The sequence below is a fragment of the Nymphaea colorata genome, chromosome 9 (assembly GCF_008831285.2).
Source record: "Nymphaea colorata isolate Beijing-Zhang1983 chromosome 9, ASM883128v2, whole genome shotgun sequence".
NCBI lineage: Eukaryota > Viridiplantae > Streptophyta > Magnoliopsida > Nymphaeales > Nymphaeaceae > Nymphaea > Nymphaea colorata.
In genome coordinates this window covers 22,816,709-22,842,251 of record NC_045146.1, presented here as the reverse complement: position 1 = coordinate 22,842,251, position 25,543 = coordinate 22,816,709, and the positions used below count along the sequence as shown (strand labels likewise).

The following is a 25,543-nucleotide window of genomic DNA, read 5'->3' as shown; positions in this document are numbered from 1 at the left end:
AACTTCAATGTTTTCATTCGATTTTTTATGTGATCCTTGGTGAGCATTTTACCCAACTTATCGTTCAGCTCTGTCACAACATTATCATATGCTGTTGTAGTAAAAGTGTCATTCACTCGATTACCTATCATTTGTTGAAGCAGTAATGCATCAATAAGCGCATCATCCATACTTTGGCTCCATTGTATCTTATCAGTCTTGCCTCCGTCTGTATATATTTGATTCTTCTTCATTGTTATTAGCTAAATGTAAAATAAAACAAATTTAGGAAAGACATTCATAATGAAAAGAACAAATCACATGTAACAATAAAAGATCAAGTAATTACAAATAACATGAGGAAATAAAAGTCAACATGTCTCATATACAATAAAATTTAATCTATTGAAGTATGAAGTTGATAGTTCTGCCACATAGTCTCTGAAATGATTTGTCGTGTGTATTCTCCAACTTTGTACTCTTCATCTACATCAACTTGAACAGAATAATTTTCACTAGGTTGATTCATAAGTTCTGCATCAACATCTTCAATAATGCTAGCATCTGGATCGATACCCATGCAAAAATTGTGCAATATACAATATGCTAAGATGATGTCCGACTGTGTATTACACGAATAGACTGGTTCTGTCGAACTAGCTATAATTGGGAATCTTTTTTTCAAGACACCAAATGATCTTTCAATGACATTTCGCAAAGAAGCATGTCGAAGATTAAACAATTCTTTTTCATTTTGCGGGCCTCGTTTGGAGTATTCTTTCAAGTGATATCTCACACCCCTAAAGGGTGTGATAAGTCCACCCTTTAACGGAAAACCAACATCTACAAGATAATATTTACCTAAAAAAAACACAATCACACGTTAAGTTCATATTTCAACAAATGTTTAAATTATACATGCTTTTATTCACAATTACCTTCAGGAATTTTTAGTTTGTCTTCTCTGGTTAATGCATTTTTTATGATTCTCGAATCAAAAGCAGTTCTTTCCCAACCTGCTAATAAATATGTAAATTTCATATCAAAAGAACATGCAGCCAACACATTTTGAGTTGGCCAATCTTTTCTACCACGGTATTTTGGTGCATCCTCTGAAGATACTTTAACACGAACGTGTGTTCCATCAATTGCATCAACACAATTCTGGAATACAATTCAGTGTTAATGCAATATTGACATATTATAAAACCTAAAAACTAAATTAATTGATTTTTACCTGAAAGTATGGATAAAATCTATTATTGTATAAGATTTCATCTGGCACAGTTGATCCATCAGATTGTTGATTGAATTTGTCTTCTAATAGAATAATTGAACTCAGTACTTTGTGAAAATATCGAGAAATTGTCTCTGTTGAACGATAGAACCAAAACTGAACCCCGCGTTGTTTATATGTGTGCGACAACATCATGAGAAAGATAGAAACTTGCTCTTATACTTTACAATGTCTTGTCCTACGTAGTCCACCATGTTGTCGAAGAATATCACATAACTCTTTGAAAGCTGATGTTCCCATGCGTGTTATGTTGCGGCATTGTACATCATCATCTAATTTATATATAATTTGATCTCTGATTTTTTGTCTTTCTCCATAAGACAGTCCAATTGATCGATGCATAAGTTGTCGTCGACGTTGTCTACGACATATTAAATAATAAAAACTATAACACAAAAATAGAACGACTTGTTTCCATTGGTGTCGTCTCATGTCTTCTAATATGCGACAAGCTGCAAAGCCAAAGACAACTTTTTTATGAAGATGATGATCATATGTGACAAGCTGCAAGCTAAATATACAACTAGCGACATCAACAATCATGCTTCAAACTGATCATGGACGAAGCTCGTGCCGTTGTTTTGGCTGGTGGAACACTTCAGCTCAAGAGGAGATGAAGGAGCGGCTCAGGTTTGTATGGAAGTTAGCTGAAATTGACTTGCTTGTCTTTCTGGAAGCAGGTCAAGTGGACAGCCTTATACTGCATCTGGTTGTATAATACAAAGGGATATAAAACGTGCCACTCGGACAAGCTGCCATTAGTCTGCAACTTGGACTGATTAAAAACTGAAGTAGATTTACATTATTAGTTAGATTGGCATCAGATTCATATCAGGACCTTGACCTAAAGTTCAAGTCTAATTCAGGTCTCACATTGGCTACACGAAATTCTAGAATGGGAGAAGCCAGTGGTCACAGATCATGGATAAGGGTGTGATGCACAGGGACCTGAAGCCTGAGAACATTCTACGGGCAACTAATTCTAGGTCACCGCCTTCTCCATTCTTTGGCAGTTGAAGGAGGTGGGCACTGCCTTCTTCTTCATTCTTTGCAGCAGTGCAACCTTCCCCATTCTCTGCTCGTTCCTCACCCGGTTGAAGGAGGTGGTCACTGCCTTCCTTGTTGGTCACTTGATATTTTCAAAATATTACATGTTAGCCTTTAAATATCAGATTTTAAATAAATTAATTTCATGACAGAACTATTTTGCTTTGGTTTTCATTTCCCGTTAATACAGCAAAATTTTCCTCAATGTTCACATTTTAATCTTTCTGCCCTAATCTACACGTTGTTTGGTTCCTTAACAAATTTTCAGTAGTTAGCATTTAATAGTTAGTAACTTACTACCATTCTGTCTCTAGGATCATATAAAGCATTCAATTTGAAAGATTTTCTCTTGATGGACATGTGTTTTATGCAGTATGCTCGATTTCTTCAGTTTAAGAAGACTGAAGGTAGTGTGCACTCTCTAGTCTCCCTAATTAAACAACAAAAGTTGCCGACGAAATCTGCGGGGAAGCATATGAAGTACTTGGCCTAAAAAGTAGATGTCGTTTTTCAATCACCAGAGGAATGCGATCAGGCATCACCAACAAAATCACACAAAAAACTAACGTTTTAGATGAAAAAAGAACAGAGGTTGTTTCAGACGGCCGTTGAAAACACAAAAAAGCAAACAAAAAGAAGAATTTAAGATTCCTCCCTTTCCTTTCCGATTTGGGAGGGAAAGAAATTATACTACACAATCCCTCCCCTCCCTTTCCTTTCCTTTCCCTCCCCTCCTTGCCAAACATGTTTTGCCACTTTCTTTTCCTTTCCCTCCTTTCTAATTCGCTAACCAAACAAGGGAGGGATTGCTAAAAAAGGAAAAAAAAAATCAAAGCGACCCTCTCATTTATGCCATAAATGAGAACATGGGACCATTTTAAGATATGCGCGAAAAAACACAATCCGAACGCAATATTGAGAAGCAACTCAACGTAGATTAGAAAACAATATACGAAAGCCAAGTTGTAATGAATCAATGACTCGTTACATTTGAGAAAAGGGCGCCTGATGAAAACATGCAATAAGCTCGGGGATTATTACAACATGGATGAATTTACTGAAAAAAATGCTTTAAAATTTGGTACATAATAAACAAATATAGATGTTTAATTTTTTCAACAAATAAGTTTCAAACATATTGTATGTCATTTCACCTGCGATGGTGTTATAATTTAATTTCATGCTACATGATCGAACCCTTTCTAGGTGTGAGAGAAATAAGATGCAAGTCTCCCCCATAAATTCTGTCCCAGCGCCATTGTTCACTTAAACTAATGTGAAAGACTTTTTTTTTAAATACTTTTATGTTAGTGTAGTAATTATTATTTTTTTTGCATTTTTATTAATTATATTAAAAACTGGTAGCTCTGCTCGGTTTGTGTCGGACCCAACTCATTTTTGTCAGCCTTTTGCAGCCTTTCGTTATGCTCTTGCTTCACTCTGTTCCATTGTCCCCACATGGGCATCTTTATATCATGCTGGTCCAACTCTTTTATTAAATGTACATTTTTAAAGCTAAAATGGACCCCTAGTACTTTCATTACGATACATCATTTTTATTTCGTGTATATGTTAAATTAATTATTAAATAAGAATTTGATAAAAGAGTCTGTCACGATGTTCTGTATCGGCCGGCTCATCCACCGTATCAGCGAAACTGGTATCTGATTGTGTAAAATATATAAAAAAAAAAGATCCACCTCTTCAATGTCTATTTTAAAATTGATAATTTGGTATCTGATTGTGTCACATACATTTATGCCTGTAAAGTTCTGATTTGTTTTAGGGCATTGGTAAACTTACATTACATTTTTAATTCGGGTACCATTTTTGATGTCATTCAAAAGGGTGTTTCGAAAATGAAACCGGGTTATCACTGCCATCCAAACGTCCATTTATTGAAACTACTGCGCGACATTTATTCTTCATTAATTTCTAATTATTCTGTCGCCTAATCAAAGACTTGGAATAAGCTTCGGTCGTATACAAATAATAAAATAAGAGACGTGATCCCCTAAAAAATTGGGACAGATCCGAAAGCAAGCATTCTTTTGAATATATCCGAAAGCAAGCATCCATAATATCCATTTGGTTTCTTAGTTGTTATTTGGATCTTATTGTTTATTATTTAAGCATAGAGATTCGAGTAATTGCACATTAAGAACTTGGTTTTTCTCAATACAAATCAAAGTCGAGAAGCCGACGTTGGTGCCAACATGGGATAATCAGATCCAGATCCAGATCCAGATCCAGATCCAAACTGCTGCTTGGATGAATCAACCGGTTCCCCATGAAGCTAGATCAGTTTTGGAAGGCGTGATCGGACAGCACCGCATCTGAGTAGAAATCGGGTGAAAAGAAATATCAAGGCCCTCTTTGAGCGAGAGATATATATCTGGATCTTCCTCTATCCAATCCAGATCCAAAAACTGCGCACTTCCTGTCCCTTCTATAATCCGCCACGTATCCCGACTGCCGACGTGGCGGCTAATAATGATTCGACTTGTTTTCTAAACAATCAACAGTGTCATCTTTTTGTTTTCTTAGACGATATCTCAAACATAGGGGCACTTAGGTAATTGAACACGGTCGAGCGTGGAAATGATGTCCAATTAAAGCAGATGGATCGCTCTCTCTCCATCGTCTTTCTCTTTCTCCTCCTCTCTCTATCTACTCTGCGTGCCCCTGCTTCCCCACCTCTGTTCCACGTGAGAGGCGAGGGGAAAACTAGGAAGCTACAAGAAACTAAGAGGAGGAAGAAGAAGCAGACGACGAGCGAGAAGGAGATGGAGGGCTACGATCGGGCGAGGGAACTCTCAGCCCCTCTCTTGCCCGAGCCCGTTGACGACGTGATCCTCGATATCGGAGCTGCGACGGTCAACTGCGAGAGCGATCGATCGGCCGGCGAGACGACGAGCCCGTTTGAGTTCCTCCTAGGCTCTATCGCCGCCACTCCCGCGACAACGACTGGGACCGCCGGTTTCTCGCACTCGTCGCCCCTGTCGCACCCGCCGATTCCGCTCGACCCGTTCGCGAATCGGACCGTGAGGATCGAGGGTTTGTACGAGTGGGCTAAGATCGTGGTCTGCATTCCGTTGGCGATCGTCCGGCTTGTATTCTTCGGGCTCGCGCTCGCTGTGGGGTTCTTAGCCACCAAGACGGCGCTCCAGGGGTGGGAGGATAAGCAGAACCCGATGCCTAGGTGGAGGTGCAGGGTCATGTGGATTACTCGCTTCTGCTCCCGCGTCATCCTTTTCTGCTTCGGGTCGGTCACTCTCTACTTATTTTTCTTACCAACCAATGCAACAGTGTATATGGTTTGCTTCTGGCAAATTCAATACCGTCCCCCTCTTTTTCTTCTTTCTATTCAACGAAACTGGAACGCCCGTCGTAATTGCTAGAATTTGTGATGCGGAGTAGGTATCATTGGATAAGGAGGAAGGGGAAACCTGCACCACGGGAATTGGCCCCTATAATTGTATGTAATCACGTCTCGTATATCGAGCCGATCTATTTCTTCTATGAGCTATTTCCTACAACTGTGGCTTCTGAATCGCATGATGGAATACCATTTGTGGGGACAATAATAAGAGCAATGCAGGTGAGTTTCCTTCGAATTCTGCATTTTCAATTTGCATTATGAGCAGAGAATTTAGATGAATATTCATTTTTTTATTTTCTTCTGATTGTTGATAGGTTATATACGTGAATAGGTTCTCAGCGGCATCTCGAAAGCATGCGGTTAATGAAATAAAGGTAGTGATGTCTATCTCATGCCAGTTCGTTTCTTGTTGACGAGTAGTCGGTCTACTTATATTGGTGGAAGCTATGATAATTTTCCCTATGATCTTTATCCCCGAAGTAAGACCGAATAAGTTGACTGCTTCAGGACCATTTTGGCTGGGTCTATGTCATAAGCTCGTCATGGTGAATGGGCAACGTCCTCCTTTAGCTTTGATGAATAGATACCAACCATTTTCTGCACATAAATGAAACTACACCTCCATAAGTAATGTAGCAACCCAGCTCACTCATACAGCGTGGGCGAGCTCCTAATTTGGTGGATCCCTACCCCCTCTCTAGTTGCTTTGGTTTTAATCCTAAAAATATTAGGAACTCTAACAATCAAGCACTTGGCTAGCTCTTTATAAGCCCGTGAAGATTTCTCACAGTGAAGATTTCTCACAATCTTCAATACGAGACTAAACTTTAAGTGGTACAATCCACCCCCTTTGAGGAATTCATATCCATGTGTTAGGACTCTATAGGTCTGGGTATTGAACTATATTTGATACCAACTGTAACAACCCCACCTGCTTTCACACGGGACTCAGGCTTCTAGTTTGGCAGATTCTAACCTGCCTTCTAGCAGTTTTAGTTTCAACCTTAAAAGTCAGGAACTAAGGCAATCAATCACTTAACCAGCCCCGTTATAAACCTTGAAGATTTTGTACAATCTCCATTACAGTACTAAGCTTTCATAATAGGGTGTTACATGTAAACTTGAATTTAACCTCATTGCTACCATATAGTATTTTCTATTTTTTTTATAAGCTATTGATACCGATTTCCCTTAAGGATTTGCATGCAGAGAAAAGCATCATGTGATGGATTCCCTAGAGTGTTATTGTTTCCTGAAGGCACCACAACAAATGGGAGCGCACTTATATATTTCCAATTAGGAGCATTTATTCCTGGTTATCCCATCCAACCAGTGGCTGTCCGGTATCCTTTTGTTCACTTTGATCAGTCTTGGTAAGTTGGTTAGTATGTCAGTTTCATACTGTAGTTATTTGTTTGTACAAGTAGTCTTATGAGTTATGACCTGATTAACCCCTGTTGTTAATTTATGTAGGGGCAATATCTCATTGACAAAGTTAATGTTCAGGATGTTCACTCAGTTTCATAATTTTATGGAGGTATGTTCTGCCTGATTTCTTCAAGTTTTTATTGGATGCTCTAAATATTACAAAGGCATGATCGATGTAAAAGTTTATAATTATCATTTGTTCTGCAATATTTGTTCTCTTTGTGCAAAGTTTAACAGGTGACTAAAGGAAATGCTTACTTTTTCCTTAAGTGGTATCTCTTGCCATGTTTGATTAATGATTTGTGCTGTATAGAAGCTGTCCTCTAAACTTATGAGGAAGTTCTTTAATGTTGTGAAAGTGCTTGTACATTGAGTAGTCTTCTAGAGAAGGAATTTGCATCTTATTTTCTTTGTCAAGGCCTGGATGTGAATATGTGCAACATAAACTTAGTTGATTCTGGAAGAGTCTTCTCTAGTAACATGGCATTTTGGTCATTAATATTAACTATTTCATTATATATAATATTCACTGGTTCAACAAATAATTCTAAGGCGAAGAAAGAATGTGTTAATTGTGGTAGAAATGGTACAAGCTTTGTTAAAAAGCATCCATACCCGTTGCCCATAATCAGAAGCGGTGGTGGAGACCTTGGGGTAATGTGCATAAACCTCATGATCAAGAAATATAAAGAGATAAAAGTTTCATCTAAATGCAGGCATTCTTTTGAAGAATATATTTCTAAAGACTAGTTGAAGTTATTAAACATCAAAGGGTACTCAAGCTATAATTACAGGTCGAAGAGTCATTCAAGTCAACCCAAGTCACAGAAGGCCTTGGGTGAGCTCCAAAACTGACTTAGTTGTATCATGACGTCACAATTTTCAAGTTAACTGCTTTCGTGAAAGTTTTAAAAATTTGCTGCTCATGTTACTGTCTTTCAATTACAACTATATAAAAGTCTCTGGCTCCTTAACTAGTTTATTACTGAAAGCGATAATTTTATATTTGGGCAGCCGGTAGTTGGAGGTCATGTTCTTTGGTATAAGATGGGAAAATGATGTATTGTTGAAAACACACGCACACACACACACACACACACACACAATTCCAGATGCTTGAAAGAAATTTCATTAATGTTTGTGCTACTGTTAATATGTAGTTGGGCTCTTTATCTTCATCTGGTGGGTTTGTTGCATAGAGTTTCGTTGACAATTATCTATGATATATGTCTTGGATACAATGAAATGACATTTGGACTTTCTGCCTCAAGTTTCCATGAGCATAATTGAGTGCCATATAGCTGAAGCCCTTTTATTCCAGTTAACTGATCACATTTTGAAAGTCAACCTTAGGAAGATTTAACTTCATAAATTGTGATGCGATTTCCTTTATTAGTAGTGAAGGTAGCTGATGATGCTTCACCATACTTTGCAGGTTGAGTACCTCCCAGTCATTTCACCCCTTGAAAATAAAAAAGAAAGTCCTATTCATTTTGCTGCAAGGGTAAGCTTTCTAGCAGTTACTGTTATTTGGGTGTTCTTTCATGCCATGAGTCCTTATGTTCCTTGTTGCGGGTTGGTCTTTTGTAAGTGTACAATTTTAAATTGAAATGTGCCTCATATCTTCTTCATGGATTGGATTTAATTTATTTGGCCTTCTTTCAAGAACTTTGAATTAACTCATCTTCAAAGTAACTTATTTAAATATGTTCCCATGGGACAGCATATTACGTTATCAATAGCTGCACTAGTATAGGAAAAAATAAGTAATTGAAGGTTCAATCTCTTCGCCCTAATCTTGCATTTTTTGTAATGGCACCATTGAAATAGAAAGTTTATTAAAATAAGGTGCTCTTTGACTTGCATCCATTATCAATTGCTTGGGTAAACAAGATGGTTTGGAGGGTGACTTTGTAATCTATCTTTATCTATTTGAATCTCTTTGTGCCTGATTTATTAAAGTCTGTGGTGTTGTCTCTGGGACTAGCTATCTTTGTATATATGGTTGTATTGATGATCTCTATAATGGAGTCAGACAGAAAGCCATTTTTGATAGTATTGATACAAACAATGTGGTCCATTGAAATTTACCTTTTTACAGGGAAGGATTTTCTATCCAAAAGTAACGATTGGTTTGTTATCTACTAAAGCCAAAGTATGAACTGATGATAAATGCCTGTTAAGAAAAGAAATCTAGCTATTGTAGCTATCATAAACTGTGAGTTTTGATTTTGGAGAAAAAATTTTCTGATTCTAGTTTGTGGCTTATTTTGCAGACAAGTCATGCTATTGCAAGTGCACTCAATGTTGTTCAAACTTTTCATTCTTATGGTGATTTGTTGCTTCTTTTGAAGGCATCGGAACAAGGCTATGTAACTCTCTCTCTCTCTCGTTTTTTCTAGTATGAGGTTACCTTTGTCCTTTAAAAGCTTGGCGAAGGGAGGTGACTTGTTGATTACAACTCCATTCTTGGCAGTAGTTGGAGAGGTAGACATAGAGGGCGTGGTGGTTGGCGTAGGAATGATGTCAGTCTGTAGTGCTTAAATATTTTATTTGTTTTTTTTTCTCTTTTTTTTTGTTTAACATGTCACATGTCTTATTTTTATGAATTTCTGTTGCCAACAAGTGGGTTTTTATTATATCTATGTTCCTTTGCACTACATTTAATCTCCGTAATTCACATTGCAGTGCACTAAAAATTTTCTTTATGTTTCATTGGTTGATAACTCTATGGCTTTAGAGAACTATCATCTGACAATACTGTTCCTATACTCCACAGGAGAAGGCATCTGCTTTTATGGTAGAAGTGGCTAGATTTGATCATGTGAGTTTCCAGTTTATCGTTGATCTTCTTATTCCTCTCCCTGGTCTTTCCTTTGGCAATTAATGTTGCCATTTGGAAAAAAAAAAATCCATAACTGTCCAGCAAATATTTCTTTTGAGACTTATTATGCAATCCAAACCGTTTACAACACATCGAGTCTTCCAGCTCCTACAATTAATAATTTATCTCCCAGCACTACATTTGGTGCTTCAAACAAATTACGTTTTTTTTTTAAGGCATCTCGTTTGTATGTTTAGTGAATTTTTAGTCTCAGCTTCTTCGTTGCTTAGCTTCAGTTGTTTGCTTTATGTTGAAAACCATGGGTTTTGCAATATCAATAATATTTTTGAGTCTATCAGTGACTTATTTAGCTTTTCCTCATGTCCACATAGTTATTCAGCATAAACACATTGGAAGTTGTTGAGTTTCTTGAGAGGTTTATGGAAATGAAGCCAGACTGCAGGTACCATACTTTATTACTTCGTCTCCTTCTTCCTTTATGCTCTCAGCTTAACTCCATGCTTCATATGCTGCTTGTTTCAAAAAATTATTCATATAGGTGCCATCATTGATCATACAATGGTAACTATTTCGAGGGAGAAGGAAATGCTTTTGATTATTTTTTTTTACTTATGTAATGAAATTGCAGTTTTCTCATGGTACTTAGGTGTACAAGAAAAGATCTGGAAATCCAATTATTGGTACTTATATGCTGTGGGTGGTTCCAAGAGTCAATATAGAACCTTAGGGTTTGTATGTTGGTATTTTACACTTGTATTTGTATGTATTGGGTGGCTTCAAGAGTCAAGTTAGGACTTCAGGTTTGTATGTTGGATTGTTGGTATTATACACTTGTAGTATTAGCAGCTATTTTTGTTTGAATGGTTCAGAACTTGATAAAGCTGTTGATATCATAAGTGCTGTTTTGAAATTGAGACTTGAGAGTTTAGTGTCTGTCATTTAATCTATGTCGAGGATGGGGCCTAACTGTAGCTTAGGTATCTGATGACAGACTGCTGTTGATCAATGCTTTTTGATGTCATTTGGCATTGTGTTGTACTATGACTTGGTCTATGAGACTTTGGAACTGCTGTTTTGTGCAAGAAGCTGCTATAATTTATTTTCTTTGAGAACTTCATATAACCCATTGCCCATATTATTTCATGACATTGACTGTTGGTTTGTGAAAACCTGCATGAAAAAAGTTCTCACAAAGTTCCTTGAGGTTTAAAATTTTCAAAAGAAAAAAAAAAATTCCTTCGGGTTCTTTTGCAGAAAATTTGTGTTCTCTATTTTTTTAAAAACGATGTGATATTCTTGTTCATAATTGCCCTTCGTTGCTCCTTTCTATGAGCATACATAGTCATTGTTTTACCACCTTGCATATGTCTGAGTATACTGCATTCATGCTGTCTAAATCCATTTCCAAGCTAATACTTACCCCTGCTTCCCATTGTAATATGGCTAAAAAAACTGTAAATTGAGCATCAGATAATTTGCATGTGAACCAAAAAATTTAAAAAGTGAGCATGCACATATTGTTGGATTTTGGTCGATCTCATCCAGGAGGATCCTGTGTTTGATCTTTATGCCTTGAATTGTTATTCTATATGTGTTTGGTGGTGTGGAAGCTTTCTTACAAATGTATTCCAAGTTTCTGTTGAAATTTCTAGGAAGTTCATGGTTGGGCATCTTTGGGTTTTTCTCTGAGACTGTGAGACATGTAGGCATTATTTGAGTTGCTGCAGGAATGTATTTATGTCTAACTGTTGCTTAATTTAATTAGACTAGTTTAACATTTTCATGTAGGCATAAAATCAACTTGGTTCTTCAAGGATTTAATCCCATTATTTTGATTGCAGCGGGCGTGTTCAGATGTACAACTTCTTGAATTCATTGAGGTTGAAGCACAGCCCTTTGACAGAGAAGGTTTGTATTTTTGTTTTACTGACTTGTGTCCTTTAGTTTATTTTCAATGCTCAAAGATCATGCCTTCTTTAGGAACTTGTGGAAATTAAATGCATGTACCTTGTTTTTGTGGGTGATTGCTACAGTTGCTTTATGTACTTCTGCAGCAAATTAATTCCAGCATGCTCACATAATTCAATGAGCTGCTTTTAAATCAAAATTGCTTTTTAACCTGCTTTGCTAGTTTTTTTGTACTCTATTGCAATAAGTTTTGTAGATGCAAAAGCCTAATGCAGGTAAAAGTCAGTGATTTTCCCCTAAATGTTGTTTCTAAACTGTTTGTTATGATGATGCGTTTTCTCCAGGTATTTGCTTTTCTTGATGTGGAACAGCGTGGTTCTATAACTTTCAGACAGGTGAACTACATAAATTATTTCTTTTCATTGAAGCGTTTATTGTAGAAAACATTTGGAATACTTGGTTAACACACGCAAGTGAGATAAGAGAGAGAAAAAAGCGTTTATTGCATATCTCATCTGAAAAGATGGAACACTTGTTTATGCACACGAGTGGAAGAAAGAGAGAGAGCCCGTAAGAATGTAAGAACAACTCAAAATGTGGTTGTACACTCGAAGAAAAGGTATTTGCCATAAGTTCGGTGTTTTCGATTCGCAAGAATGGGAACATCTTCAAAGACAATGGTCACTAGCCTGAATTTTAGTTGGCAATTCCCCGAAACTGGCGGTCCTATGAGAAAATCCTGGAATGCAGAACCCCTTTTGGGATTAGCAGCAAAATATTGGTGGAAATTCCCTCCAATTTTTGCAAGGCCTTGCCCTTTTCACATTCTATGTGAGAGTTGCCCTGTGACTACAAGTTCCTCCCTCTGGCCGCCTTTTGAGTACCTCTGCTTGACATGCTCTCACTTGTACATACGTTTCCAGTTTGTTCTTTTGCCTTACCTAATAGCACATAAGTGGGCAATGGAAAACATGATATCTTTTACCACGAAGAGGAATCATTATATAGGCATTGTTGCGGAACCAACCTTATTTTTGGCATTAATGAAGGATTTTAAGTTTGATTTCTTGTTGGCGAACTAGCTGGCCAGCGATTACATTTGAAAAATCTTGCACTGTATCAGCAACTCACTGGGTGTCAACTGTTACAGTTCCTATATGGATCTGCTTGCATATTGAGGCAGCCAGCATTCCGGCCAGCATGTGAGGTCATCTTTGACAATTATGATCATAATGGAGAGGGATATATTTCTGAGCCGCAGGTGAGAGATATCACACATGCCTTTAGTTTTCACTGCAAATTTTAACGGAAGATTTCTTGATATTGTTTTGCTTTTCAGTTTGGAAATGCTTTGCGATGTGGAGACCCATACTTGAGTGAGAAAAATGTAAGCTTTTGCTTTTGTTAGTATGATGTTCCTTGTACGATTAACTGCCATAAAAGCGACTCTGAGCTATCTGGACAAAACGTTCAGGTGCATGAGCTGTACGCATTATTCGACGTGGACAAAGATGGTGTGGTCGGTTCAAATGATTTCATGATCTGCCTACAGAAGAATCCTGTTTTGATTGGCCTGTTTCCTTCATGCACAAGAATTGAAACGGTTTGATGGTCTGCTGCGAATGATGTTTCAGTAGTTTGATAGTTTTGGTGATTTAAGCCAGTTTTGGGGTTTTTTGTCTGTAATATGTTCTTTAGGAAGCGGCTTCTTCTATGTACATTGCAACTTACAACAGAAGAATGATTTTGCCAAATACCAATTAACTATTCTTTCTTTTGAGATAGATAGTGGCGGAATGTTTTTCATAAGAATTGGCCAATGGTTTGACACATTTTATATGGAAGGATCGTTTTGTAGTGTCCTGATGTTACTTCGAGGTACACTTCTCTTTTGATTTTTTATTCCCTGGGATTGTAGCTGTACTCCTGCAACCTGTCAAAAACAACCTTGGCCAATGGAGCTGTATGCTGACTGGCATTATCATAAAAGAAATCGTACTAGTGCCTCTTCATGCTGACATAATCACCTACATACGATAGTAAAGGATTTTCTAATTTGTTCATGCAGTAGTTATGCTTCTTTGAGGATGACATATGCGATGAAGGCACCTGGGAATGATCGAAAATACGTGTCTCCGGATAGCTGATGAAATGAGGAGTTCAGAAGAGTGGTATTTATAAATTTGAAAATGATTTAGCAAAGACCATTCAACCAGTACAAGTCCATGCGCATATAAAACTGCAGACCGAACATATGTTGTCTCCAAATATGTGGGTGCTGATTAACAAAAACTGGAAACACAGGATTTGAAAACTACACGGTGTTTCAAACTGTATTCACATCTTTTACTCTGAACCCAACTGTATTCACATTTCTTTACCAAGTGTCAACAAAGATCCAAAAATTCCGAGATTCATACATTTCAGATAATTGAGTTTAGACAATGTTACCACCTAATTCACCATATATCTGGATTTGCCAAGTTACCAGTGTACTCTCAATGTACAAATAAACATACAAAGACAATAAAGGTTTTTGAAGCTGAACGACTTAGTAATGGGAATTGTGCGGCAACGTAATGTTTACTCAAATTGGTTTGGAAACTACTGTCGTTTCACGAAACATTCCTAGACGAGTACTTTAATTACCTATTACTGATGGAATCGCCTTTTATCCATTCAAAGCTAAAACCGATGCGACTCGTTATTCCATTGCACATCCTCTCAAGTGTCAATGGTGATAAGCCATGAGAGATTCAGAATGAGGTCTTCCCGCTTCCTCTTGTAAAAAGATCCGGCGGTCAACACCGAGAACCTCTGAACTCTTTATGTGCGCGTTGGCCTACTCACGAGTCCACGACAGGATTGAACTCCAGAACTCTAGAATTTTCTAAGCAGGTTTCCAGAACAGCAACTATGACAAAATATCCTAGAATGGTTTTAATCAAATAAGCTGTCAGAAGAAAATAGGAGCATGGAAATTGTGGCAAGAGGGATTGGCATCGTTGGTGCCTTCCAGTTGAATCTTCACCTGCTTGGAATTTACCATTCGGAACCTCAATATAAGCAGATTATATAGAGTGGGGGCATCAGACTTAAATTGGATATAGTTTGCAATCCAAACAGATACCAACGCCTGTTGCCATCTTGATGCCGACACAGCTCCAAGTCCCTGGAGACAGAGGAAGTTGAGTGGAAAGGAGAGGGGAACGTGCATTGAGACCTCTTTTTCGATCGCCAATGAGTTGTTTAACCTTTTGGTCACCTGGAATTAATAAATTGATGGCAGCAACTGGTAAAGGGAGAGTTTTCAAGAGTAGCCTTGAGAAAAAGACATCAAATCCTAATTCAAAGTTTCAAACCACTTCGCACCAAGGATCTTTCCAGTGGTCATAGTTGGCTGACTCACCAAGTTGGCTTGGGAATCGCCCCGAGTCAGTCCGGATCGTTACAAAAACCTGGTGGCGAGTCAAGGTTAGACCGGCTCGCCCTTGATTCGGCCTTCATCCGATTCAGGTTACTTTCAAACTCGACTGAGTCGACGAGCAAACTCACTGACTCAACTCGCTGACCACCTGCTGATTCGAGTCTAAGTCACGGGTTTACCAACTATGCCCACCGTGCATTATAAAGGCAAATGAGATTAAATCCAAATGATACAATAAGGAAAACACGAGTGCCTATATGGACAAAATTGCCCTTGAGAAGATGAAAAAATCATGTTAAGAAAAAAAAAGGAGAGAGAGAGAGAGAGAGTGCCCCCTCGGAACAGCGTTCCACTATAATTAAGGTGACATAGTTCCTCTCAAAGAGGCACTCCCATTAAGTACTGTACTGGTACTCGGAGCGTTCCTCATCCAAACACTAGAATTGGAAAATGGGTTTCCTCTCTAGGTATCTTTCCGGGCTGTATCGAATACAACGTGCTTGGTTCAGTGAATGAGTGCCACATTGATCACTATCACCGATAGATAAAGCATATTTTGTTTCGACAATCTGATCTTGGCAGATGGTTGCGTGTCTCATGTTGAATTCACTGGAAAAACTTTGGAGATTATGTCAGGACGAGCTCCACCCGTCTAGCCATGGAGGCAGTACGAGCTTATGCCCTCCAAGTTAAGAAAGGTAAGATCAGCTAAATACAGTATCTCTTTTAGTTAGCATAGAGGATTGCTTGGCGATTTTATGTGAATGCCGTGATATTTTTGCGTTATAAAAATAAATTTTCATCTACCGGGCGAGTGAGAAATGCTCTCTCCGGCCGTCGGAAATAAAACTTCCGGTAGCTCTTCCAAGCAACAAAAACGAATGAAACTGCTGTTTGAAACTAAAATGGTAGTGCAAAATCACAATGATGGTTCTACAGAGCTGCATTTTTCTGGGGCAGAGAATCTCCCTCCTAGGAAAATTTGATAGGGATTTACGTGTTTTCTCATACTAGTTATTTGTTCGTTCTTCTTTATCATGTTCATGCGTGGTTTAATTTGTTGGTAATCGAGACGTCGGATGTCACAAATTCATCCCTATTAATCCTTACACTTCAAAATGCAGGTTACAAGTATACGAAAGCTTTACACAAGGACACTCATGGAGGATTAGCTTTAGACGTCTGTTCGATGTTCGTACTACTTGCTTCGGTTTCCTTTTCAAATTCATTTGTGAGTGCCAAGCAATTGAGACATGCTTCCGTCCTATGATGTTCTGCAAGTTCATTCGTTTTGGACATCAATTAGCCGCAGTGGTTCTGATCTTAGATCTTATTGGGGGGCCAGAAATTTTCTTCATGGAGGCTACATGTAATTTTTCAAAACTTCCACACGAGCGAAATGATTTTTTTTTTCAAACTTATCCAGTGTATTTTTTTTTTCCAAAACCTCAAGGGGGGAGGGGTACTTACAGAATTAATTAAGGACATTGCAAAATGCTCTTTATTAACTCACGACATTTCAAAGCTTGTCAATTGTCAAAGTCGGGGATGAAAACTTGGCCGAATCTCTTCTTATTCTGGTGTTAACATTGCCTCAGGTTACTCAACTTTGGGAAGCACATACAATGTTCTATAAATCTATAGAATTCAATGTTTGAGATTCATCAAACAGTAAGAAGTTGTTTCTACTGCCAAACAGCTTCTATGTATTCAAACAAGGAATTGCAATTCCACCACATTAAAAATGGATCCGATGGTTCGAACCAGGAGCAGAGCTAGGATTTTTTTCAAGAGCGGGCTAAACGGTCCACGGGTCGAGCCAAGCGGAGCGACAAGTCGGGCCATTAGGAGCGACGGGTCGGGCCAAACAAAAAAAATTTGATTTTTTCAATATAATTTTTTTTCCTTTGCTCACCCGGGCCATGGCCTAGGCGAGGCCCCCCTCCCTCCGCCCCTGGTTCGAACTTCAACTGTTGTTCACTATAGGTACTAATTGTAAGTTTGCGCCAGTTGCATGAAGTAGAAGGAGCAGGGGTGGAGGGAGGTGTGGTCTTGGTGGAGCTTACGCCCATATGCCCCACATGGCTCACTCCTTGAAATGTTAATTTAGTAGAGTAGCCCTTGGATCCAGGTCACTACCCCATGGTTAATTGAAAATTTGCTAACGCCCCATGAAAAGTACCATTTTGATGCAAATTCTGCAATGCTTTTGATGCATATCAATACATGAAAGAGTGATTCCAAATGCATGAAACTAGCGGCATGACACATTGGGCCAGAAGTAATTTTAATATGTAGTGTTTGTAAAGATGGGTTACGAGGGATAGCAATGATCGTCTAGGGTGGGATTTTAGCTGGTCTTCCATGGCCTGCTGAAGGTGCTTGGGAGAAGGTGATGAGGCTTTACATCTATTTCCTGTTTTCTGCTTATACAGATGACTTTTTTTTGAAGTGGAACCATATGAATGTTATATGTGTCCATGCTCGGATTGAACTTTTGATTGTATACTACTGTGAGCGAGTACACTATGTGGAGATTTTTTACTCATGCATGTTGAAGTTCAGTAAGCAAGGCTGGCTTGGAAAGGGTTGTCAAACATTCATAAAATTGAACTATATATATAAGTATATATATAAGTAAATGAATGATGACTCTTGTTATTCAGAATCAACTAGCCATCTAACCAGAGCTGTCCATCTAAGGCAGATGGCTGATTGAGAGAAAAAGAATGAAAAAAAGTATAATTTAATATTATATGACAGAAATATCCAGCAGTTTTTTCTTTGTTTTTCTTTTAACTGTCTATCACGTTGGATCAGACAGTCATGGTTAGATGGCATGGTCACCAGCGTCGCCATTCAATTTTTTCTATATGTATACCAATTCAAAAGATCACCCAAATAAAAAATAGTTCTAATAGAAAAGTATTATCGCCAAATAGATGACAATATAATCTTGAAAAGTTATTGGAGATTCTTCATTTTTATTTCTTCTAATAGGATTTGGTTCTTCCTCGGTCAATCAATGTCAACCAACAAGTAGGATGTCAATGGATCAGATTCGAATAGGATGTACTCTTAATCGTATCTGTTTTTTCAGATGTTTAGATATTCAATTCGAATGAGAATGATAAGAAATCATATCTAAATCCAAAGTCATATTTCACAATCCAAATCTGATCCAAATCCAATATTTGAATTCACATCTAAATTCTGAATTTGAAAAGGAACCCAACTAATTTGCAAAGTGTAAAGGCATTGGATTTATTATATCTATTTAAAATTAAATTTGGTCTAAATATGAATCTGATCTGTTTTCTTAATCAAATATTAATTTTTTTTCATATCCAACTTTTCTCAACAGTTCAATCAGATATGTTAACCAAATGAGATGTATTGACATTCCTACTAATGATGGGAACAATTTGTGGCCCTATTCAAGGCAAATCTATTGATACCAATTACAAAGATTGCCAATATAGAAAATATATCTAATAGATCAGTATTATCACTGGTATAGATAACAATAAAATCATAAATAATCATCGGAGGTTCTGTTTAAATATCTTCAAGCAGAATTTTGTCCAGCAATCATTGTCGACCGCCGAATGGCTGTTGTATGATGAATATCCAGCCGATTGCTGTCACACTGCTCCACTGGATCGCGTGGTCAGCCATTTATGCTATTTTCATACGGCTTGATCCAACCGACAATTTTAAACCCAACGGATCATAACAAGATTGTTCAGGAGGAGTATTTTTTCATGTGTTCTAGTCTATAGCTTTCCAGACGGACAGAATTCTCTTGTAAATAAAGCAAAAGTATATTTCTGACATGCATGATTTAATTCGTTATATGTATATATTTTCATTATCTTGCAAATACATGTATTGAGTTTTCAAAGTTATGTGTAAAATTTGAACTTCTTGGAACTGGAAGCTATTGGACAGATGATAGACGGTGGCGGTGACAGAGAAGAAGAGAAATAGAGAGCAGTATGAATACCTTATACAATGAACCTAGCTGAATCCAAGTACGCCAACTTCAGTTACACCTAGCTGAGCACACTTGGCTCGAACCTAGTTCATCTTAGTCAAAGTTCTAGCTCATCTAATTCATACTTACCTAGCTGAGCACACTTGGCTGAACAGCTGTGTAAACGGAGACATTTCCATAATATAAGGGCTGTCATTGTGTGTGACTGTACGTGATATAGGAAAGTTGGTAAATACTAGACCACTTAGGTAAGATTAAAAACAGACCCATTAAAATTAATTGCTTTTTTTTTTTTTTGGTAGACACGATCATAAGAGTGATTTCGAAAGTCCACAAGTATTCGTCCCAGCTAGCTATGGAATGTTGATCGTCAAGAGGTGCTTCAGCTGGGTTCACCAATAGTTGACATACAACTAAAACTAGTTTAAATCCATTATTTCCATTTACAACTCGTTTCCAACTTATTGTTATAAAAAAATATCTAGTAATAATTAAAAAAATGGGCCTTCAACTCTTCCTCATCAGATCTACTTTATATCCAACTCACCCATTTGCACCCTTCAAAATCTGTTGGCTTCATGTCAACTATTGGTGAGCCCTGCTGGAGCACTTCTTGACGATCAACACTCCAAAGCTAGCTGGCATTGTGGAGCTTCCCTTGACTGGTGTTGATACAGGACGTGTAATTGGTGTTTTATGATGTCGATCTTACTAGTTTCAGGTATAATAATAAACCATGAATAATAGCGATACAAGTGTATGTCCTTTGAGGCTTTGCTCCTTGGTATGTCTGGTTGAACGTGTACTGCATCCACTAATACCAGTGATTCTTGTTGTGATCATTTTGCCTCTATGGACTATAGGTGCAACATATATTTTGTTCTTAAACTTAATGAAAGCTTGATGTTTAGCTCTGCCCTTAGCACTAAAGATGACTCAATTTTGACCAGCAGGTGCATGGTACAAAGTACAAACACACCGCAGCTTAGGGCATGGGTCGTAGGGGACACAGTCCGCCCATTGCCCCCGGCCCGTTTTATTTTTCCCCGCGAACCGCTTGAAGCATTTCTGTGTTTTACTGCGAACCCTTTTGACCTCCTGCCCAGCGAATGAGGGAAACCTTCAAGAAGACTCCTCGTAGCAGCTGAACTCATGGAGATTTGGCTGATCAATTGAGAGAGGGTGAAAACCAAAGTGATTCTGATCTACAAAACTTACCTTTTCGTCTGAGTGAAGATCAAGCAAGTTCGGTAGAGATTTGTTTCACCAACAAGACTACCTTGGCATTGCTCTTTACATTCAGCAACCATTCACCAACAAGATGAAGCAGCCTTGGTAGTGTGATTTCGTCCACATTAAGGTTCCAATTAGTTCTTAATGACATAATATTACTTTGCTCAACATATTTGACAATGCTTTATGTGCCTCACTTGTTTGGTGATCAGCAGCAAAACATAATCTACTTGAACACAGAACATTAAAGAATAGCAATTATCATCTTCAGGTTAAGTTAGTTTGTGTCCAATGTTATGGTCTGCAACAAACTCCAAAAGGATCCTCATATCTGACCTACGGGTGCATGCATGGAAACAATCCAAAAGAACTGTTCCTGGATGTTGATAACCAGATTCTCAAATCTCAGGTAGACACGAGTCGTTTCAAATGTGCCTTCCGTTGGGCTTGCCTACGGTCCTTGCTGAACAAGGGGCAGATGGTGGTTCCCATATATGATTAATAAGTAGCAGGTGTTGCAGAAACTCTTGATCCCTTTTCAAGCCATATGTGCAACTCTCATAGATATTGCCCAAAGAAAGGACATCTGATCCATCAGAGAAACGTTATTCTTCAACTTGATTACTTAAAACATTTTCTTCGGATCGTTTAACTAATCCCTTCTCCATAGAGTTGTCATATGCTTTCTTAGGCAATGAAACACTGGCCTAAAAAACACTACCAACAGAGGCAGGTAATGTGGTGCAGTGCTCATGTTTACTTCCTCCCGGCTCAAAGGGCCTACCACGTTTATCATTGTTATGCTCTTCTACCATTTTGGACATTCCTGGAATTTCAGAACTTAATATACATGAACCTTCACTTGTACCTGCAACCGGAGGATGTGCTTTTGAATCAGAAGAGAGACAGAAAGGGTTTGAAATGACAAATTTTGACAAGTCCAAGACCTTCATAAGCTGTTCCACTTTTTCTCTGTCACCCTTCTGTTTTGATGAACAGGGATGACAATTAGGAGGATTTTCGAAGGATCTCCTAAAGCTGCTGTTGTTGCAGCAACAAAGTCTACATAAGTCTCCTCGGGATGTCTATCATCTCCTCCTTTGCTTGCTTCAAGAGACAATTTTCTCCAGAAGGGTGCTATAGGAGCTTGATCCTTTTGCAGTGGCTGCATCAGTATCCTGTTACATAAGAAATGAAATTCATTAATCAGAATAATTTTTCTTTAAAAAAGGATATCGATCTTCTAAAAGCTGGACAAAGCTGTGGAAACTGAAAAGTACAAGCCTAGAAGATAGAAAAAGGAAAATTCTGAAAACTTTTAAAAGGCAAGGAATGCAAATAACTGGCAAAATAATGGAAGCAAGCCATATGAAATAACAAAAATTCTATATGGTGAGTACTATTATAACATTCTTACACAATGAGTAGATTTTGTATCCATAAAACATGTTTCAAATCGCTGTACAGATTGTAGCTTCTGAATGCATACCCGAGGATCAACTACCCAGCCGTGAACAAGGCCAATATCCAAAAGATCAAGTATGACGCAGACTGGTGCAGATTCAAAATCATTTATGCTGGACAAGAAAAGGTGAAAGAACAGAAAACCAGCTGAGTTAGAGAAATTATAAATATAATATAGTCATGTTAGCATATAAAGACAATTGGCAATCGCAAACAGAGGGCAGAGCACACACTTCCTGAAACGGACATTGACATTTATTCCAGTGGCAAGAGAAGGGACCAGGTCGATTGCATCCGAAATGCTCTGTAATTGATTTTTCACATAACCATCATTTCTGTTCTACACCAAATAAAATAAAAGAGAGACCACCATCCCATAAAATCACAAAGTTAGGATATGCCATGTTGGTTCTTGATTCAAAATCACCAGTGGGCTAATGAAGAAGAGACTACCTTCGCATTGCTCTTTACATCCAGTAACCATTCACCGACAAGATGACATGATTTCTGAAACGTCCACATTAAGGTTCCAATTATTCCTCAATGACAAAATATTAACTGCCATACATATTTGACAATGCCTATGTGCCTCACTTGTTTAGAGATAAGCAACAAAACATAATCTACTTGCAGATAGAATATTAAAGAATATCAATCATCATCTTCAGGTTAAGTTAGCTTTTTCCAACGTTATGATGTGCAACAAACTCTGAACTCTTCCTTCACCAGAAATACACATGAAGCCATACATGAGGACACCACAAACATTGCAGGATACCACGTATCGCACAGACACAATTAACATGTAACTATATTTCTAAAAGATTTACTATGATTCTTTTCCGCTCATGTCTATTGCTTTACAAGAGAACCAAGAACATTGCTTTCTAATACACTAATATTTGTTAAGTTACTACCCTAAAAACGGTTTTATTTTCCCCTGTAATGCTATTAAATTTCTGGTAAATGTCGTGACTCAGTTAATCTCTCTCTCTCTTGAAGAGAGTCTGCTTCTATATCTATCACACCTTTCACCCCCACAAGAGTTTATTGATGCACTTTTACACTCGTAGAATGAATAAAGATCTCTTCCTCTCTTTCTCTGAAGAGAGTCAACTTCTGCATCTCTCTCGCCCTGCACTTCAAAAAGAGTATAGTTTTGCGTTCACAATTGTAGACTAAATCAATCCAATGGCAAGCAGAAACACAGAAATTAATGACTCGAACATGGGAAAGATTCCGTTCCCTAATCACTAAAAAATCCAGATGACTCAAGACGTAAATGTGTTCGCATATAAGGAAGATTCTTTTAATCACTACAAAAGCAGATGGAATATTTGGCTGCTCTGATTCGATTGAACCAAGCGGCGTGCATCTACCATTGTATATTTTGCAACTATTTAACGGCAAGGACTCCCACATCATGTCATAACTTTTTCGACGGCAATAACTTTCACCTCTCGTAATAACTTTTTGCTCTTCACACACGCACGCACACATAGAGTTCGCTCCACTGACGTGATCAAAGTTCAGAATCTTTGTTAAATCTGATTTTTCTCCAAAGCAATCAACCCCATTTTCGAAAGGCTTTCAAATAACCGAAACTTAATATTCATTTAATCTCATTTATTGCAATAACCACTGGACAGTACCACTAAAAGCGAATGTATCGAGCACCGCATCCTCAACAAAGCAATTCAGAAACGCAATAGCACCGAAGGCCCCGTAGTTGATAACCACATCAAGGCTAAGATTCAGAACAACCGATGTTCGAATCGAAGATGAAAACACAAATCAACGACAAAGCATTGTACTGATCACCGCGACAAAATGTCACAATTCGATTAAAATTTCAAAGAAATCACGAACAAGTATACACAAAGCAAAACCAAACATCCCGCAATCAACAGCCCATGAGAAGAACTGAAGAAGGAAAAGGACAAAAGCGCGGAACAGAATTGGCGGCAAAACGAGAGATGGAGAAGCTCACAGATGGCGAGCAAGGGAGAAGGCCCGTTATCGTTGTGCAAGATGATAGGAACCGTCCTCTAGAAGAAGCTGACCATCTTCGTCATATAAGAATCGCTCCTTATTTCCACCCTCCTTTGCTCGTCACACCCCATTGCACAAGCCGAAAGAGAAAAGATCGCAATGAAAGTTTACGAAACTGAAAATCTGAAGATTGACATATCGATACACTGCAAACGTCGAGAATAATGAAGCCTTCAATGGCCTCGAAGTTTGCACGAAGCTCTTCTTCGTCCTCGCAGGAAGAGTCGGAGAAGCAGAACAATGGTGAGAGGTAAAAGAACAGACTAAAGTTACTACCAACAACTCATTTTCTTCGGCGTCGTAACGTGAATATTCCTTCAAGATAAATTGTCCAACCATGGCCGAAACTGAACAATGGAAAGAAGGCATTGTTTTGCATCTCATTGAATTCAACTAATTGTTTAACCTCAACAAAGGGGGAACCATAAAGGCAGGCAAATGTGGAGAACCTTGTGGTTCATTTCTTAAATTTTAGGAAAAAAGCTCAAAGAAACATTTTAGTCTTTTCATCTATTTATTTCTTAAAAGCCTAGGGGGCATTAGGATGATATTCTCATCTAACTAAGTTTTTTAAATACCTTTTTTTTTCATTGAGTTTTAAAAATTTGATTTGTTTGTTTGAATGATATTCCCAAAACCTGGCTTTTGTGAATAACATGAGAAGGATAAGGTTTTTCACTCTTGTTCACAAAACCAGGTTTTCTTTAAACCTAATTTTGATAGCACCCAAACACTTAAAAACCTGATTTTGGATGCAAAACATAAACGTCATGCACAAACAACTACGTTATTGGTTCTATTGCACGAAAGACTTTGGTTTGTTTGTGATTCTCTTTTCTTTAAGCAATATCCATGACATAAGCTTAGAAATATTTTACAAATTCCTTTTAGCAAAATATATAACAAAGAGAAGGACATGGATATATAAATAATGTGTTATGGATGATGATGTGATAGGATAATACCCATCCTACCTTTTGCTTATAATCTCAATTAGGAACCTAACGTACATGGTTTTCTCTATAGGAGCCTCATTATGTTGACAAAGGTTATATATAAAAAAAAAAACCCCAAACTTAAGTAATCTATTTTTTTGGATTATGGCCAAAAGATGGTCTTGATATGTACATAAGGGTTTTCTAATAAATGGATTATTTTACGCTGAGAGACACCAAACACTAAGAGTTTAAATTTTAAGGGACACCTATATGTAAATAAATAAACTTTTAAGAAGGTACCATTATATAAATACAATAACCTGTGCGCGCAATTACAAACAGGAAGCCCATACGTCACTGATCCTACGCATGATTGGTTGATTTTATTGGCTCCGATTTGAGTTGTAGACTCAATAGTAGCCACATTATACTTTGTGTGCGATCAACTTGTCGTATCTTATATCTTAGAAATATCTAAATGTAAAGAGAAGTTGCAAAAGTTACGTGACCTTTCATAAGTTCTTTCTTCCTATGTTTGCATTTTGC

General features: G+C 37.9%; 2 protein-coding genes across 4 annotated transcripts; one reads left to right on the top strand and one right to left on the bottom strand.

Annotated features, from left to right (window-relative positions):
* Positions 1-4,969: 4,969 nt before the first annotated feature.
* LOC116260932 (lysophospholipid acyltransferase LPEAT2) lies at positions 4,970-13,670 on the top strand. Its single transcript, XM_031639472.2, has 14 exons — positions 4,970-5,588; positions 5,744-5,924; positions 6,020-6,079; positions 6,915-7,078; positions 7,179-7,242; positions 8,569-8,637; positions 9,410-9,505; positions 9,913-9,957; positions 10,350-10,420; positions 11,820-11,886; positions 12,231-12,281; positions 13,037-13,147; positions 13,226-13,273; positions 13,361-13,670. Exons 1-14 carry the CDS (start codon positions 5,110-5,112, stop codon positions 13,493-13,495), a joined length of 1,641 nt encoding a protein of 546 aa, XP_031495332.1. The 5' UTR covers positions 4,970-5,109; the 3' UTR covers positions 13,496-13,670.
* A 6,656-nt stretch (positions 13,671-20,326) lies between these two features.
* On the bottom strand, positions 20,327-24,427 carry LOC116261174 (uncharacterized). Of its 3 annotated transcripts, none has more exons than XR_007574308.1 (6): positions 23,998-24,427; positions 22,461-22,514; positions 22,241-22,311; positions 22,033-22,120; positions 21,491-21,721; positions 20,327-21,411 (listed from the first exon to the last, which is right to left on the bottom strand). XR_007574308.1 is itself a non-coding variant. In XM_050079671.1 (5 exons), exons 2-5 carry the CDS (start codon positions 22,466-22,468, stop codon positions 21,653-21,655), a joined length of 339 nt encoding a protein of 112 aa, XP_049935628.1. In that variant the 5' UTR covers positions 22,469-22,514; positions 23,998-24,427; the 3' UTR covers positions 21,421-21,652. The 3 variants fall into 3 exon arrangements, 1 of the variants encoding a protein (XP_049935628.1); XR_004174249.2 differs by having other exon boundaries at positions 20,331-21,411; positions 22,241-22,347; XM_050079671.1 differs by lacking the exon at positions 20,327-21,411 and having other exon boundaries at positions 21,421-21,721; positions 21,961-22,120; positions 22,241-22,342.
* Between the last annotated feature and the right edge of the window lie 1,116 nt (positions 24,428-25,543).